Raw genomic sequence first — 15,115 nt, 5'->3', positions numbered from 1 at the left:
TGTATATTTTTTGTACTAATATTAAACTCTATTACAAAAATTAACAATTAATACATTTTACATACAAGTAAATTACCTCGCCCGTCCTACCTGTAATACCTCAGCAGCCCACTAGGGGGCTGCAAACTACACCTTTTCTTTTTCCCTATCACTTCTTTTTTGGATTGAAATAATCCTCTCACTGAATTTACAACTAATTATCATGTGGTTTGTTTCAAAGAGGCAGAGAGTTCAAAAACCTGTATTGGGACTTCAATAACTAACATCAAGTGTTTAACATGAAAAGACACATTGTTTTCTTCACTTCTTCTTGTATTACTAATTATTAGAAAAAATGTTGCTTTTAAATGATTGAAATAAGCCACGTCAAATGGTTGACATCGGAAGTAGTATGGAAATCCATTGGCAAATATTTTGTTTTACAAGGTTTTTAGTTGACTTGCCTTTTGAGAGGAATTTTCATTGACTGATAAATAATGTTTTGGTTGTTTTATTTAACTTCTGTACTTCTCCACTTCAGGTTTATATTGGGGAAAAAAATGTTAGAATGTTTTTTAATTTAATTTACCTGTGGGTTTTTTTTTGTTGTTTTTTTTTTTACATTTCTAATTGAGTGCTGTAGAGTTGGACAAAAAAATGTGGAAGTCATGCCTGAATTACGATTTCTGACTGATCTTGGAACAATTCTGAAATACAAATTTATAATTACATTAATATATATGTGTTGTACTTGAAATAACCTTCTTTAGGAACAGTCCAAAGTTTATCAGGAAGCCTTTGTAAACTTTACTGAGAGAGCTGACTCTGGTTAAATCAACCTTAAAGCTGTTCTCAGATCAGTGTTTTCAGTTTTTAATGTGGGTTATTGTTGAGGCCTGACCCAGAGGCCACACATGCATGTCTGGAGTTTAGGGTGGGGGGGCCTTGAAAGGAACCACGGGGCGGGGGGGGGGGCTTGGAGGGGGAAGTCGAGCAGTGGGGGCAAAGCTGTTGTATGTGAGAGAAGGGGAAGAGCAGTGACTGGTGGGAGGGTTGGGATGCTGCCACAGCCCCGCGCTCCGATTGGACGCCACCAAGCCATGTGATGACCCCCCTCTCAAACTGTAGCCTAACTAGGGCTCCCACATACATCCACACACATGAAGCAGGGAGCAGCCCACTGCTGAGTGGCAGGAACATGTGAGCTCCTTCACATTTGCTATTTCGGGGTGGGGTGGGGTGGGGTGGGGTGGGGGGGGGGGGGGGGGGGGGGGTTAACGGGAAGGGAGGGTGAGGAGGGGGTCGTTCCTCTTTCTCCATGTGGCTGAGGCAGCGTGAGGAGCTGCCCATGCTTCTATCGCGTGTCGTGTAGGCTCTTGCTGCGCGTGGCCGTCGCAGTCTCTCGTTTTAATCCCCACTGGAGGCCGGAGAAGATGGGCTGCTGCTTTAGTAAGGAGCTCAACCCCGGCGCGCAGACCGAGAGGAGCGGTCTGTTACAGCCGCCGCACCACGATGGGCAGAATGACGTGACGGAGCGGGTCAGGCAGCACGCCGCTGCTGTGGCTCAACATGTGTGCCTCAAGGAGGAGGAGGGGGAGGCGCCGGGCGGACCGGCCCCGGAGAAACCTCCGCCCGCTGAGCCAAGCCGCCCAGAACTGGATGACAAAGTTTGGACGGAGGTGGCCGCGGCCGGCGTGGACAGCCTCACGCAGGTTCTCAAAGCAGCGGGCACTGACCAGGAGAAGGAGGCTATTATTATCACAAACTCACAGACAAACTCCGACAAAGTGGCAGGTGTGACGGCCGCTGCCGGGCCCAGCTGTGGGACGCCTCCCTACATGGAGGTGTCCAGTCGGAGTCCGGTCAAACAGAGGATTATAGACAACGCCGCACTCAGGGCCTTCTGGTTTAATCAGCCTGCGGAGGAGCAGAAGAGCCTCACGCCAGAGGACAGTTGGTCGGCTCCCGCCAGGCCACAGTCCACTCCCAAAGTCAAGACGAGCAAGGCATCACGCGATCCGGTCGGTGTCGCCCAGCGGGGTTCGACCAAAGCGCAGTACGAGGAGGAGGATGGCGAGGGGGCCGGCGCCGTCGCGACGACGCTCTGTCAAGTTTCAGGAACGAGGACCCAAGCTTTCTACAGCATTTGCTCGATTGACGCCGACGACCTTGACCATGACCACGAGCACGCTCAGTCTCAAACAGCTGGAGCCGCACAGCCGGCGCAAGGAGCCGAAGCAGAAACAGCTGCTGCTGCACGTCGCACCGCCGAGTCTCCGGCCTCCAGCCAGTCGCACACGGACACGGCTACGGGCTGTGACCACGCGCAGTTCCCGGAGTCTCAGGTGACTGGTCGGACTCGCGATGAGCAAGTAGCCTCTACGTGGCGTCGTGTTGCCGAACCTTCACGGACACCCACAGAGAATTTACTCCCGGCAGAGCAGACCACCTCGCCGCACCCTGCCTCTCAAGCGCCGCCACCGGAGCCCGGGTCTGACTCCCCGGCCTGTGATTTACCTCAGGGGTCCGTTGGAGACGGCGCCCGGCGTGAAGTGGTTGAAAGCCAGGACAGATCTGATTGCGCTCATGACGTTTTAATCTCGGCGACATCACACAGTGAGAAGAGTGCGAGTGGGGAGGAGCAGGGCGAGTGTTCAGAGGGTGCCACGGCGGGGATATCAGAACAACCAGTACCTGCAGATCAGTTTGGTATGTGTGTAGCTAGTACAGGGTGTCCAAAGGAAGATGTGGTGTATTTGGAGGACTGCAGGGATCCTGAGGAAGCTGAGCAAAGAAGAGCTGTCCACCTCCAGGGGGAAGATCGGGACGTGGCTTCTGACGTCGGTCAACTGCATCGGTCTGATCAGACAGCAGATCAGGACGTGTCGGGTTCGGAATCAGAACCAGAACCCATTGAACCCAGTGCCTCCGGTTTGTCACAGCTCCACAGGGGGTACGATGCTCTGCCTCCGTCTGGAGGACAGAGTGACGCCAACCCCGTGAGCGTCTGCAGCGGCACAGCAGACTCCACTCTCACCCAGGTGTCCTCCATCTCCACCGTCTCCACGGTGTCCTCGCTGCCTCCTGAACTCGTCGCTCACTCCTGGCACAAACGGTCGACGCCTCGCTCGGACCCAACCAGAATAATGTTTCACCCGCAGGAGTTCAGCGTTGAGTCGGATGGTCTGACATTTGAGTTTAGCTCCACGAAGCCCACGGATCAGGAGCAGCTATTCCCTCAGTCGCTCTTTGTTTGTGACAAACCGATCCATGGCTCTGATGTGGAACCCGAATCCGCTGAACCATCTCAGCAAGCCCTCATGAGTGAGGACGACAAAGAGTTTCTCGAAAATCCACCAGTAGAAATGGACCATCAGAACCCGCCTGTTGGAAGGGAAGATGCTTCATTTTTCCCACCTGAGAGGTGTCAAGTTTTTTCGGGCAGAGAGTCGGCGGATGAAATGTGCGACGTGTCGCCCGAGTCCTGTGATGAGCACGTGCTCGTGAATCCCAGCTTCACACCCGAGAGCATCATCCAGGATTCAAGTCTCGCACGTCCTCCTCCTGCTCGCCATGTGCTCGCTGTCACAGCCTCTGCCACTCCCCCCTCCTCCCCATCCTCGTCCTTCTCGTCGCTCTCCGAAGGCACATCTGAGTCTGAAATGCCTGATGAGCCGAATCCACCACGGGAAGTAATGCTTGTCACACCCGAAGAAGCAGGAGAGAAGACGGCTACAGATCAGCTCGTTTTGATTCCGGTTCAGGACGACCCCGCAGACCACCCACAGCCAACCTCTCAACCACTAGAAATATCTCCGACTGCCACGGCAGACGCCTCGCTTCAACCTCAAAATGTATTAAATAAAAGTAACTTTGAGAGATCTAATGAGACGGAGCAGCACACATCGCTATCGGAGCAGCCTGCGGCGGACAGACAAATTCAATCAGCATCTCCAGATATTGCAGCAACCGAGGCGCCGTCACAGAGTGTCGACATCAACAACTCTTTTACGATTCCCCGTGACTTCTCAGTTCTGGACTGCGGAGACGGTCCCACCCTGGTGTCGGTGGACTCCGATCAGATCGACGCGTACGCCTCCACCCCGTCCTACGAGATCCACTTTCTGGGCCGCGAGCCGCCGGCCGCCGCGGAGGAGGGGGACGGGGAGAAGGAGGGAGGGATGAGGGAGATGGTGTCGGAGCTGCTGGGCGAGGACGCCGACTCCACCGCGTGCCGCCTCTACCCCCACCCCTGGATCAAGCTGGGTCTGGAGGAGAGCCGCGAGGGGTGGGGCCAGGGCGCGGCCGAGTCGGAGGGGGCCGACGGCGACGAGGGAGGCGACGCAGGGGAGATCCCCGCCTCGGTGTCGGAGCTGCAGCCCTCCATGGCGCTGCTGGGAGCGTACCCCTACAGCACGGTGATGCCTCGGGGGTCGTGCGTGTGGGACTGGCACACGGACTGCACGCAACAGGTGGGAGGGTGGATCAGAGTCCCACAAAGACGTAAAGACGTTCACCACACAGAAGGTGGAGGGACCTCAGAATGAGTGATCTCAAAAGATGACGTGTAAAAAAGTGGACTTTTAAAAGACATTTCTAAATCCAAAAAGGAAAATATATATGGGATTGAATTGTCTCAAACCTGCTTCGCTGTAGTTTAAGCATGAAACGGCAACAGAGGCAATGTAATATTCCACCACACAAGTAATGTACAAGGTTGTTAATAAGGACGACTTCCTGATCTTTGTTGAAGAGTCTTTATGGTACAAAACAGAAACCACCATGCCGTTTTCACACTGTCTCTTAAGCTCCATTGTCTTCATTATTTTAGTTTCCCACTTTCACAACGTGCAGCACAGTGGAGCTCAGCAGGTATTCTAAAAACTTTTCAAAAAGGTTCAGTGGAGGGAAGCCTTGTGCTTCCTTGATAAGATACGTTATCTTCTCCGACCAGGTGAGATTACGGTTTCTCCAGGTACATAATTCCAAAATTAGTGCAGGTTAATAGTCAGATGCTTGACTTCCAGGCATTGTTCCAGTAGAGGCAAATGTTTTTTTGTTTGTTGTTTGTTTGTTTGTGGACCGACTTATGGGAATAATGAGCTCTTACAAAAACTAAGACTTGACTATAATATAACCTCATTTCTCCCCGTGCCTCTCTTCGCCTCTCCTTTTAAAGTCTGGCTATTTCTATTCGCGCTTACGGTTGTTGTGTGCTCTGTTTCCAGGAACCTGCCGCCGTCCCCAACCTTAACCCCAATGCCGAGGTATGGACCGACCACGACTTTAACATCCCTGACCCCGCCTACTCACAGCTCGGGCAGCCATGGCTGCCGCTCCCCGAGCAGCTGAGCAGCCAGGAGGGTACGCTGAAGGTCCACAAACACACACACACACACACACACACACACACACCTTGCTTATTGTGCAACACCAATTTATGAACATCTGTTTACTTTGGTCAGGATACGTACCCGAGTTCCAACTGTACGACGTGGGCCTCTTGGATCCCAGTGCACCACGATGCCAGACAGAATCCGCTGAAGCCCCTCAGGTTGCGGGAGAGTGCAGTGACCCCCCTGCTGCAGGTGTGGATCTGATTCATTACTGGTTGTTTCTAAAGTCCCATCGTCTGCGGTGAACAGTGTCGTCTTTCTCTCTGTGCTGACAGATGGAATCAAACAAGAGCTGTACACCCTCTTGGAGAGCTGCCTGACCAGGTAATGACCGGAACTCGATGTATTCAGACATTCGGACGTGAGCTGCTGGAGTGTAACTCGAGCAAACAAGTGATGAAGAGTGGTGGATTTTAAGTGGCTTTGAACATTTGTGGTATTTGCTAAACTGCTTTATATACTTGGGTTCGAGTTTTCGTAGTTTTCAGAGCTTCTTCTGAAAAAGACAAAATATCTCGTGGACAGTAACTCTTTATGGCCAACGTCTGCAGAAGAGCATCTGTGATTTGATCTCTTCATATCAAGGAAGAACGTTTACAGCTCCCCGTTGCATTTCTGCCACCAAGAATTAAGCAAGTTCTTGAAAGCACGCATTCAACATCAAAGAGTTATTTTTCTGCCTATGAGCGACTCGACGAGCTATCGGGTCAATATCTTATATTCACGTGTAGAAATATCAATAGTCTCCTTTGTCCTCCTTTGGCTTTTAACTCAACCTGTTTGACTGGACACGTTCCGTCTCTCCACCGCCGACGTGCCTCCTCAGTCTTCCTCTGCCCCCCCCCTCCTCCTCAGGGAGCACCTGGGCAGCGACCTGTACCTGCAGTCCCAGATGGACAGCGAGCGGTACATCCCCATCGCCACTCTGGCCAATTTGGACAAGGTCAAGAGCCTCACCACAGACCTGAGCCTCATCTCCGACACGCTGAAAGGTGTGTGTGTGTGTGTGTGTGTGTGTGTGTGTGTGTGTGTGTGTGTGTGTGTGTGTGTGTGTGTGTGTGTGTGTGTGTGTGTGTGTGTGTGTGTGTGTGTGTGTGTGTGTGTGTGTGTGTGTGTGTGTGTGTGTGTGTGTGTGTGTGTGTGTGTGTGTGTGTGTGTGTGTGTGCGCGCCTTGATGGACTGGTTACCTGAACAGGTTGTAACCGGCCTTCATCCATGAGTATGACGAAGCTGTATAGAAGATGGACGGCGGGACCATTTTGTGGCGCTCCCACACCAGAAATAGTTCTGTAGTTTGACTCTCAGGCTCTGGCTGACGACTGGCGCGTTTAATGTGTGTTATTGTTGTTCTGACTCACTCTCCGCTCTCGGACCTGCAGCCATCCCCTCGGTCCACATGGCCCCCTGTGAGCAGAAAGTCCGGCCCAAACAGAACCGCTGCGTCTTGATCCTGCGCGAGGTTCCCGGCACCACACCTCAACAGGCAAGAGTCCCGCTGGCGCGGCGGGAAATGATCAAATGGGAAGTGTTGATGAAGATGAACGGGGGGGCGTGAATACCGTGGTGCTGCTTTAACACCAGCGCCGTTCAGTCCTTTGTGTGTGTGTGTGTGGGTGAAGCTCATCCGCCACAAATACAGGAAGTGAACCAACAGTGTGGCGCATTCTTAGTGGAAAAAGTAGCACTGGCCTGAGGAAAACTAAAAAAAAAAGTGGGCATAGGTAGAGTAACAAGGTAATAACATGGTCACGTGACTTGTTGACATTGTTTCATTGTGTGTTTTGAGTTTTTTTTTTTTTTTTACATTATCCACCCGATCAAACAGATTCCCTGGAGGATCCCGGTGTGAAAGCACCCTGAGATTTCTTTGTTTGTTTGTTTGTTTTTTTGTGAAGGAAGTGGAAGCCCTCTTCGAAGGGGAGAACCTACCAAAGACTCTGAGCTGTGAGTTTGTGGGCAACGATAACTGGTTCGTCACGTTCGAATCCGAAGCTGACGCACAACAGGTGAAAACCACGACGGCGGACGAGACGGGACGAGACCGTCGCTATCATTTTGCCACAGGTTGAATTGAAGGCTTGAGAAATTGTCAATTACTTTACGCGCGTGTGTGTGTCTCTCCAGGCCTACAGGTATTTGAGAGAAGAGGTGCGAACGTTTCAGGAAAAACCCGTCATGGTGAGGATTAAGGCCAAAACCATGGCAGTCTCTTCCTACGCTCCGAAGAAGGAGTACAGCCCGGCTTCGCTGAGCCGGTGGAGCGGCCAGTACGGACCCTACTTCCCGGCCGCCTACCAGCAGTCCTGCCCCGCCCTGAACTCCACGCAGCTCTTCAGCCTCCCCAGTGAGGCCTGGACCTCAGCGACCACGGGACATGAGAACTGTGCCACGGTGAGACCCCCCCTCCCCTGAGTGTTGATTGTATTCAGTTTGCTTAGAATTTGTACAAAAGTCATCTATTCATCTGAGATTTGCCAAAGATCTGTTTCAGTATTTGGATTAATAAGATAAGATAAGCCTTTATTGAGCTCACAATGGAGAAATGTACTTGTTACATTCTGCTCTTAAGGACACTCATGAGTAGGAAAGACAAGAAATGTGCAAACAGTTAGCTAAGAATAGAGGTATCTTGTATACAATGACTATCAAGAACCCTAAGGACCAAAAATATTTACATTAAGAGTAATAATAAGTAGATAAAAAAAATAGGACAAAAAAATAAGATACAAATCACAAACTATAATAAAGTATAATAAGTTCTAAGGGGAGCAAAATATACAGTAAGATGAAATACAAGGAAAATAAACTATGATGGGGGGGCAAAGTGTAGATTAAAGTACAATAAACATACTATAGTAAAATGTTCTTGAGTTTCATTATGAATATGGCTCATGTGGGTTTTTTTTTAACGTCTGCCATTCTGAAAGGGCAGCATCTAGTGTACTCTCTCTCTCTCTCTCTCTCTCTCTCTCTCTCTCTCTCTCTCTCGCCCTCCCTTTTGCTGTTGGTTTTTTTTCCACGTTTTTGAACGTGTGAGCAGCAGCTGTATTTTTTTTTCAGGCCATTAAGCCGCTCTCCTTTCTTCCCCAGCAGCCTCCATTACTGATGCCCGAAGCCATGAACGGATTCTCAGGAGCTTCCGACTTCCAAGCGCCCAATCGGCACAGGCAGAGGTAACCCCCTCCCCCCTCGTCGCTCCGCCACGGGTCGTGTTTCGGTCCATGGAGTGGCCGACGCCGACGTTTGACCGAACTCCTTCCCAAAAGCAGGGGCTCGAGGTGGTCCCACTCCGACCGCCGGCAATTCCGACGCAGCGACTCGCCGTCGTCGGATCCGCCGTCGGCCGAGCGCCCCGCCTCCCCGGCGAAGCGGGGGCGAGGACGGGGGCGAGGCCGTGGCAGCAAGTCGGAGGGACACAGGCCGCCCGCGGCTCCCCTGCCCGACCGGGGAAGGTAACGTCACCACCGTCGCACACTCGGCACTTTAATCCATCGGTTGTGTGAAAGAGCCTCTGAAACGAAACCAAAATAAAATGGGGTACGGTACCCCTAAGAATGGAAAAAATACAAATTTGCTTAAATAGTTTTTTTTTTAATGTTTCCTGTCAGAAATATTGACGGAAGCCCTTTATGTTTCATCTCCGTTGTGACGCTTCCGTCACACTGAGCATTCAGACATTTTTAACTTTTGCTGACGGAAGACACAGAAATAGGTCTCAGTATTTGGAGCGACAGCTGTTCCGACTGTCTTCGTTTTCCTTTGATTGCATCAGTGGTGTTTGATGGCAGGAGCTCCGTCCTGGCGGCCTCACCGCTGCCGCCACTCGCTTGCTGCGACGGACGTCAATCGCCAAAGCCGCGGTCGGCACAACATGGCAGTGAGGCGTCTTATTTTGAAAATGTGAAGATGTTTTCTCCATCTTTAAAACGTCATCCGTGCCCTCAGCTGTCCTCCTGCTCAACTCTTCAGCCTGTTTATTTGTGTCGTCCGTGGATGGAAACGGATTCCGATTGTGTACATCGGCGATCCATCAATCTCGTGTTTTTAATAAGGTCGAGTGGCGCTTGAGCCGATCACAACGGACTATAATGAATGGAGGTTATATCTGGACAGGGTGGCAGTCCATCACAGGACAAGCACTCACATTAACTTCAATACCATTTAATGCTCGGGGATGAAACCAGAAATTAACCTTGAACATGGCAACTCCAATACGAACCACTAGTAACCAGTGGTTCAGGGACTCTTACCTGTAAAAGCAAGAATCCGCATTGACTGATTTACACGTAGATCCCAACTGATCTTCCGACAAGGAAACCACATTGGATAGACGCGATTCCAACCGGAGCTGCACCTCACTGCTCCACATGCGTTTGTTTATTCCGACGTCCCAGAAGCTCCTGTAATCGCAAACTGTCCAAACGGTTTATATCCGATTCATGTTTCAAAAAGCAGAGAGCAGCTACGCTACTGAAATTCCACCGTCACTCAATCCCCTGACGTGTCTGCTCAGCTCCTGGTCTCACTAATGAACTGAACCAGTCGCGGTGGTGACCTCCAGGTTTGATTGACAGCGGGTCTCAACAAGCCGTGTTGGACAAATATCGCGGTTTGTTTTGTTGAAGCAGACCTCGTTTATAATGTAGGAATGAACTCAAACGTGACTCCAGGCGAGGGACGATGAGGAGATGACAGGTAATATCAGTGACTGTGCTTTGAGAGGCAGATCCTTCAGCTTTTCATCAGATGGCAGAGCCACAAATCTCACCTTCTCAAAGCTCCTGTGGTCTGTTTCTGCTCCGAAGGAGGGGAAACTTCAAGCAGAGGAAGAATCCCAGTTCCTGTGGAAGGCAAGGCAATCAGGTCCGTTTTGTTTTTCGCATATTAGTCCCGTTCGAATACTCCCGGCGATAAGAGTGTTTTGCGATTCGTGCTTTGCGGATTTGTGCAGAGTCAACCGGGCCGGCTTCCTCCTCGTCAGCCGTCGCCTCCTCTGGAGTTCGGCCTCGCCAGCTTCCCTCCTCTCGCTCCCTCCGCGAAGGCGGCGGGATCGGTCTCGGCTCCCGCAGCCCCCGGCAGCAGGAAGGTAACGAGTGCCTCCGTCAGGTGTTCACCCCGACGAGTCTCCAGACTGCACGGCGACATTTCCTGAGCTGTCTTATAAATTTCCGACAGGTCCCAGTAAAAAGCCAGACCCCGGCCGAGCCGCAGCCGCAGCCGCCCCCGCAGCCGCCCCCGCAGCCGCCCCCGCAGCCGCCCCCTCCGCAGTGAGTATCTCCGAGGCAGCAGCTGGATGACGCCGCCGCAGCGACGTGGCCGTTCCACGTTAATGCTCCATTTAAAAATTATTATTATTTTTTTTACATTCCTCAAGGTTTGTTTTTTTTCCTATTTCTGCTCACTGCCACCGTGACTGCGATTCCTAATCTGCAGGCGCCGCACGCGCCTCGTCCCTCCCGCTCACTTGACTCCCGCAACATTTCATGTGTGGCCACGGCGGCAGCTGCGCGTGTTGAGATAGTTGTTGTTTGTTCCTCGCAGGAATGTGACGGCGAATGCAGAGAATACCGGAGAGGCCAACGGACCGCTCACGGTAAGACCGTTTTAGCGAGTCTATTCTGGTCCTGTGACGGACGAGCTCAATTCTTTATTCATTATTATTATTATTATTATTATTATTACAAGCACGTTTTCATTGAAATGGTAAAATACTTCATTGCTCTCTCAAATGTGGTGAAAATGAGGGGGGGTCAAAAAAATCTAATAGAACATTTGAAGCAAATTCAGAAATTAATTTTGAAAAAAAAAAACGCCGTAATAATATTTGTATCTGCTGAAAGCTCTGCAGAGGATGTGTAGATGTAGTTTGATACGACTGGCCCAGTTTTACAGCCGGTCCAAATGGTGATTTAAGTTCTCGTCACGTTATCTGTCATCGTCGTCAAATTGGTAAGTTAAACTATTAAACATTAACCAGTGTTCTAATCATGGACATGTAACTGTCATGCAGCCTCCTGCCACTAGTCTGCACTGCAGAGCCGACATATTGCAGTGAAACAGAACCATCAGCATGCAATGAAATGTTTTGGGGGGGTTTTTTCTCGAGCATTGGTCAGGACCTAGTTTGTCTGGAAGTCAAAAATGTGGAAAGTGAAGACAAAATGCGGCGAGCGAAGCTGAATTGATAAGAGTGTGAATGGTCATGAAAAACCAGAAACATGAGCCAGGTCCAAACTGTGTCACACAAACTCTGACACACACACAGTAGTGATGATCGAATTTGAACGAATCGTTCAAAACCCGCGAGTCACTTTACTGAACGGTGACTCACGAGTTTTCACGTTCATTAACTCCTTCACTGAGTCATTCTTGCTACAGCCTCCAGCCGTAGAGAGGAAAACATAAATGTCACTGTTCTGCAGCTCGTCTAACTCCATTACTCACTTTAGTCGCCCTGTGAGAAAAGCAGCTGTAATGCTAAAAGAGCTGCTAAAAGAGCTGCTAAAAGAGCTGCTAAAAGCAGCTTGTAGCTGGGCCGCTAACGCCAGCTGCTAAGCACAGCAGCTTCCGGCTCCTTACATTCACATGAGGCTTTCAGCAGCTCGAGTCAGCTCGTAGGTGTAGTTCAGCACGAATGACCGACTCACCGAGCTTCAATCGTTCAGCTCGCATGCCCGAGTCACCTCGGAACTCGAAAGAGTCGTTCACTGAATTGGTCAGTAGCACTTCCACTGTGTTGTTCACCTCATGAACGGTGAGAGGTGAGGCTCCGCCCCTCCCTCACCTGAAAATCTGCAGCGGCGCTCCGCTCAGAAAGTTTCTGAGTGATGGCGGAGAAAAAAAAACACACATTGTTTGTTTCACAAAGCTTGTAGAGATATATACATGAATATTACATAAAGTCACCTGACTCTGTCCTGTCCTCCGATTGGTCCGCAGTCCACGAAGCTGAGCTACGCTCAGATCTGCCTGGGGGCCCCGTCCAGTGAGAAGGTGTCGCCGGCCGACCACGACCCCTCCGCCGACGAGCCCGCCCCCACCTACCCGGGCCACGCCCCCTCTGCCGCCGCCACCGTGGTGATCTGATGAGCCGAACACGTACTTGTTGTATTCCACTGGGAGCAGACGACAGGCTCGGTTCCACCAAGTACATTTATACAGCGTGCGAATCCACCTTAAGAAGTGTGGAGGTGAAAAAGTGAGCTGCGAGGAGCGCCGTCTGCTTTCAGGGCCATTAAACCTCTCAGGGTGTAGAAAACGACTCCTCAGCCTTTATATCACTGTCGACCTGTTCATTTTTACTGCTTTCTTTCTTTCTTGGCTTTTCAGATTGGTTCTTAAACAGTTTTCATTTAATGGCACTGGCCTTTTATTTCCTTCTTCGTGTATGTTGGATATTTTATATTTGTACGTGATGTTCTGACATGACTGTAGCACCCCCACACATACACGTACACACACACCAAATTCTTTTGAGCTTTATTTATTTAACACCACACATACGCCCCATTTATTTGAAGACGTTTTCAACAGGGAGAGGTCAAGCTAATAATATGATCTCACCAGTCCCGGGAATCAAATTGCTTTGGAAACGTTTACTTTAAAGTCATTCATTTACGAATTATTTTCTTTTTTATGTTGCATTTTTACTGGTGTTGAAACAGAAGTTATTTAGTGTGTAAACCTCGGAGTCTCGTGTGTGCGTGATGTTACGGAGAGTCCATAAACGAGCACAGCGAGCAGGAGCAGGAGTTGTGTTTGTGTTTTTAGGCCAGTCTTTCTTTGCTCCTTTTTGTTCTTTAGTTTGACATCCACAATTTTCAATGTGAAGCCCGGCGTGTTTGTGCCACATGTTTCTCTGTACAGATGTACATAATATTGAACAAATAATAAAGACGTGCCTTTGAAGTTAAACTGTCAGTCTGTTTATTTACGTTGAGTGCATGTATATATAATTAAATGGGGGGGGGGGGGGGGGTCAAGAGTATCCTGTCATTTAAAACCTGTGTTGTAGTTCTTCCTCCTCACCAGCAGGTGGCAGATGAGTCCCACTCTCCCTCACTTTACATGGAGGATGATTTGATTCCTTCAGGCTTAATGAATCAAATGAAGAATACTAATGAAATCCTCTGCGTTAGATGGACACATAGATGCTCACTGATGTGTCATCGTCACATTAGGCCTGCTCAGTCATACTGTGCTTAATTAAACACTTCTTGACCTTCATTATTTATCACATGACTCTGTTGGGACTGTTTCCGCACATGAAGGAATGAATGAAGCATGCAGTGAAGTCCTGACTTGAAGAGGAAGATGATCTGTAAAAAAAACATATATATATCGATCCACCAATGATCAGTTAAATGTGTATTTACAGATACAGTGTAGCGGTAGCCTCACTAAATAAAATATATTGGGCTTAATAACATATAAAGCTCTGTTGTCAGTTATATCAGCTTCTTGAAAACAATTATATATTTTAAACACATGTAAATGCATTAAAAAAACAAAACAAAGCAGCCTTCTTTTTATATAGAAATCAATGACAAAAATTGTATGTTTTGCTGTTTCTTCTTATGTGATCTTTCCCAAAAAGACAAAAATGGTAAGTTTGTGGTGAAAACTAAATGGAAAATTAAAGATTAAAATTTTTATTTTTTTTTCAGGTTCTGATTGATGGTGGGTGAAGTAAGACTCATAACATTTAAACAAGAAATCAAATACACACGCACACACACACACACCTTGAAGGGGGGATGTTGCTCACTGCATCCTCTTTTGGTGATGACTGGTACTGCCTCACCCTCTTAAATAAAATAAAAATAGCGATTCTGCCCTCAACAGAGAATAACATGAAGTTATTATCATTACAATAATTGTTCTATTTGAATCAGTCAGAGTTGATATGTACATTCTCTACTGATGGTGTGGTGCCCCCTTGCTGTAATAACTGGTACTATCTTCTCCCTCTATTCGCATATGAAATAAATATTGTGAAACTACCTTTGAAAAAACGTCTATCAAAATGTTTTTCTATCACAGCAAGTATATGTTGTTAATTTAATTTAATTACCGTTTATCTTTAAAGGCTCCGGTCAGATTGAATATATATTGTCTGTGTGGCTGCTCACTGCGCCCCCTGTTAGTAATGACTAGTACTGCAGTATCCTCCAATTTACATGTGAAATAAAAATAAGGAAACGACCCTGAAGGTAGGATTAAAAAAAAAGAAGATAATTTAACCTTAATTATTTATGTGTATTTCATTAAAATGACTTCCTCTCGACACGTTCCAGTCACATCTAATATAAAGGTGTGGTTGCTCGCTGCGCCCTCTCTCGGTGATGGCTGGTACTGCCTCTCCTCTTCCTCCGCCTCCTCCTTCCTCCGTAGCGTCACGTGACACCAGTGGCAAGAAGCTGCAAAAGGCTCCTCATCATCATCATCATCATCACCACCACCACCACCACCACCACTACCGCCACCACAACCACCGCGACGGCAGCGTCGAGAGCGGACCGAGCCACCGGGGTCTTTACCGAACCGAGGAGCCGCGGGCGCCATGGCGGGCCGCCGTTAAGAAGTGCCGCAGCCAGATTTGTCCTCTTTGTTCTCCCCCCTCGACGCCTCGCAGTCTTTTCCGCGCCTCCGCCGAGGAGGGGCCGCCGAGGAGAAGCTCTCCCTTTCGGAGGAGGGAGGCGGAGGAGGGAGGAAGAGGAGGAGGAGGAGGCGGCGGCGGC

General features: G+C 49.4%; 1 protein-coding gene across 4 annotated transcripts; it reads left to right on the top strand.

Annotated features, from left to right (window-relative positions):
- Nucleotides 1-1,334: 1,334 nt before the first annotated feature.
- LOC308144043 (uncharacterized protein) lies at nucleotides 1,335-13,276 on the top strand. Of its 4 annotated transcripts, none has more exons than XM_080515051.1 (15): nucleotides 1,335-4,451; nucleotides 5,208-5,343; nucleotides 5,445-5,567; nucleotides 5,651-5,699; nucleotides 6,231-6,367; nucleotides 6,755-6,858; nucleotides 7,271-7,381; nucleotides 7,500-7,766; nucleotides 8,469-8,548; nucleotides 8,645-8,827; nucleotides 10,181-10,238; nucleotides 10,327-10,461; nucleotides 10,551-10,642; nucleotides 10,917-10,968; nucleotides 12,315-13,276. In XM_080515051.1, the coding sequence occupies exons 1-15, from the start codon at nucleotides 1,413-1,415 to the stop codon at nucleotides 12,459-12,461; spliced, it is 4,713 nt and encodes a 1,570-aa protein (XP_080371177.1). In that variant the 5' UTR covers nucleotides 1,335-1,412; the 3' UTR covers nucleotides 12,462-13,276. The 4 variants fall into 4 exon arrangements, with proteins under 4 accessions (XP_080371177.1, XP_080371175.1, XP_080371176.1 ...); XM_080515049.1 differs by having other exon boundaries at nucleotides 8,642-8,827; XM_080515050.1 differs by having other exon boundaries at nucleotides 8,466-8,548.
- Nucleotides 13,277-15,115: the final 1,839 nt, after the last annotated feature.

This window comes from Blennius ocellaris (assembly GCF_963422515.1).
Source record: "Blennius ocellaris genome assembly, chromosome: 19".
NCBI lineage: Eukaryota > Metazoa > Chordata > Actinopteri > Blenniiformes > Blenniidae > Blennius > Blennius ocellaris.
Note: the sequence above shows the minus strand (reverse complement) of the source record. Positions and strands in the feature narration are given on the sequence as shown.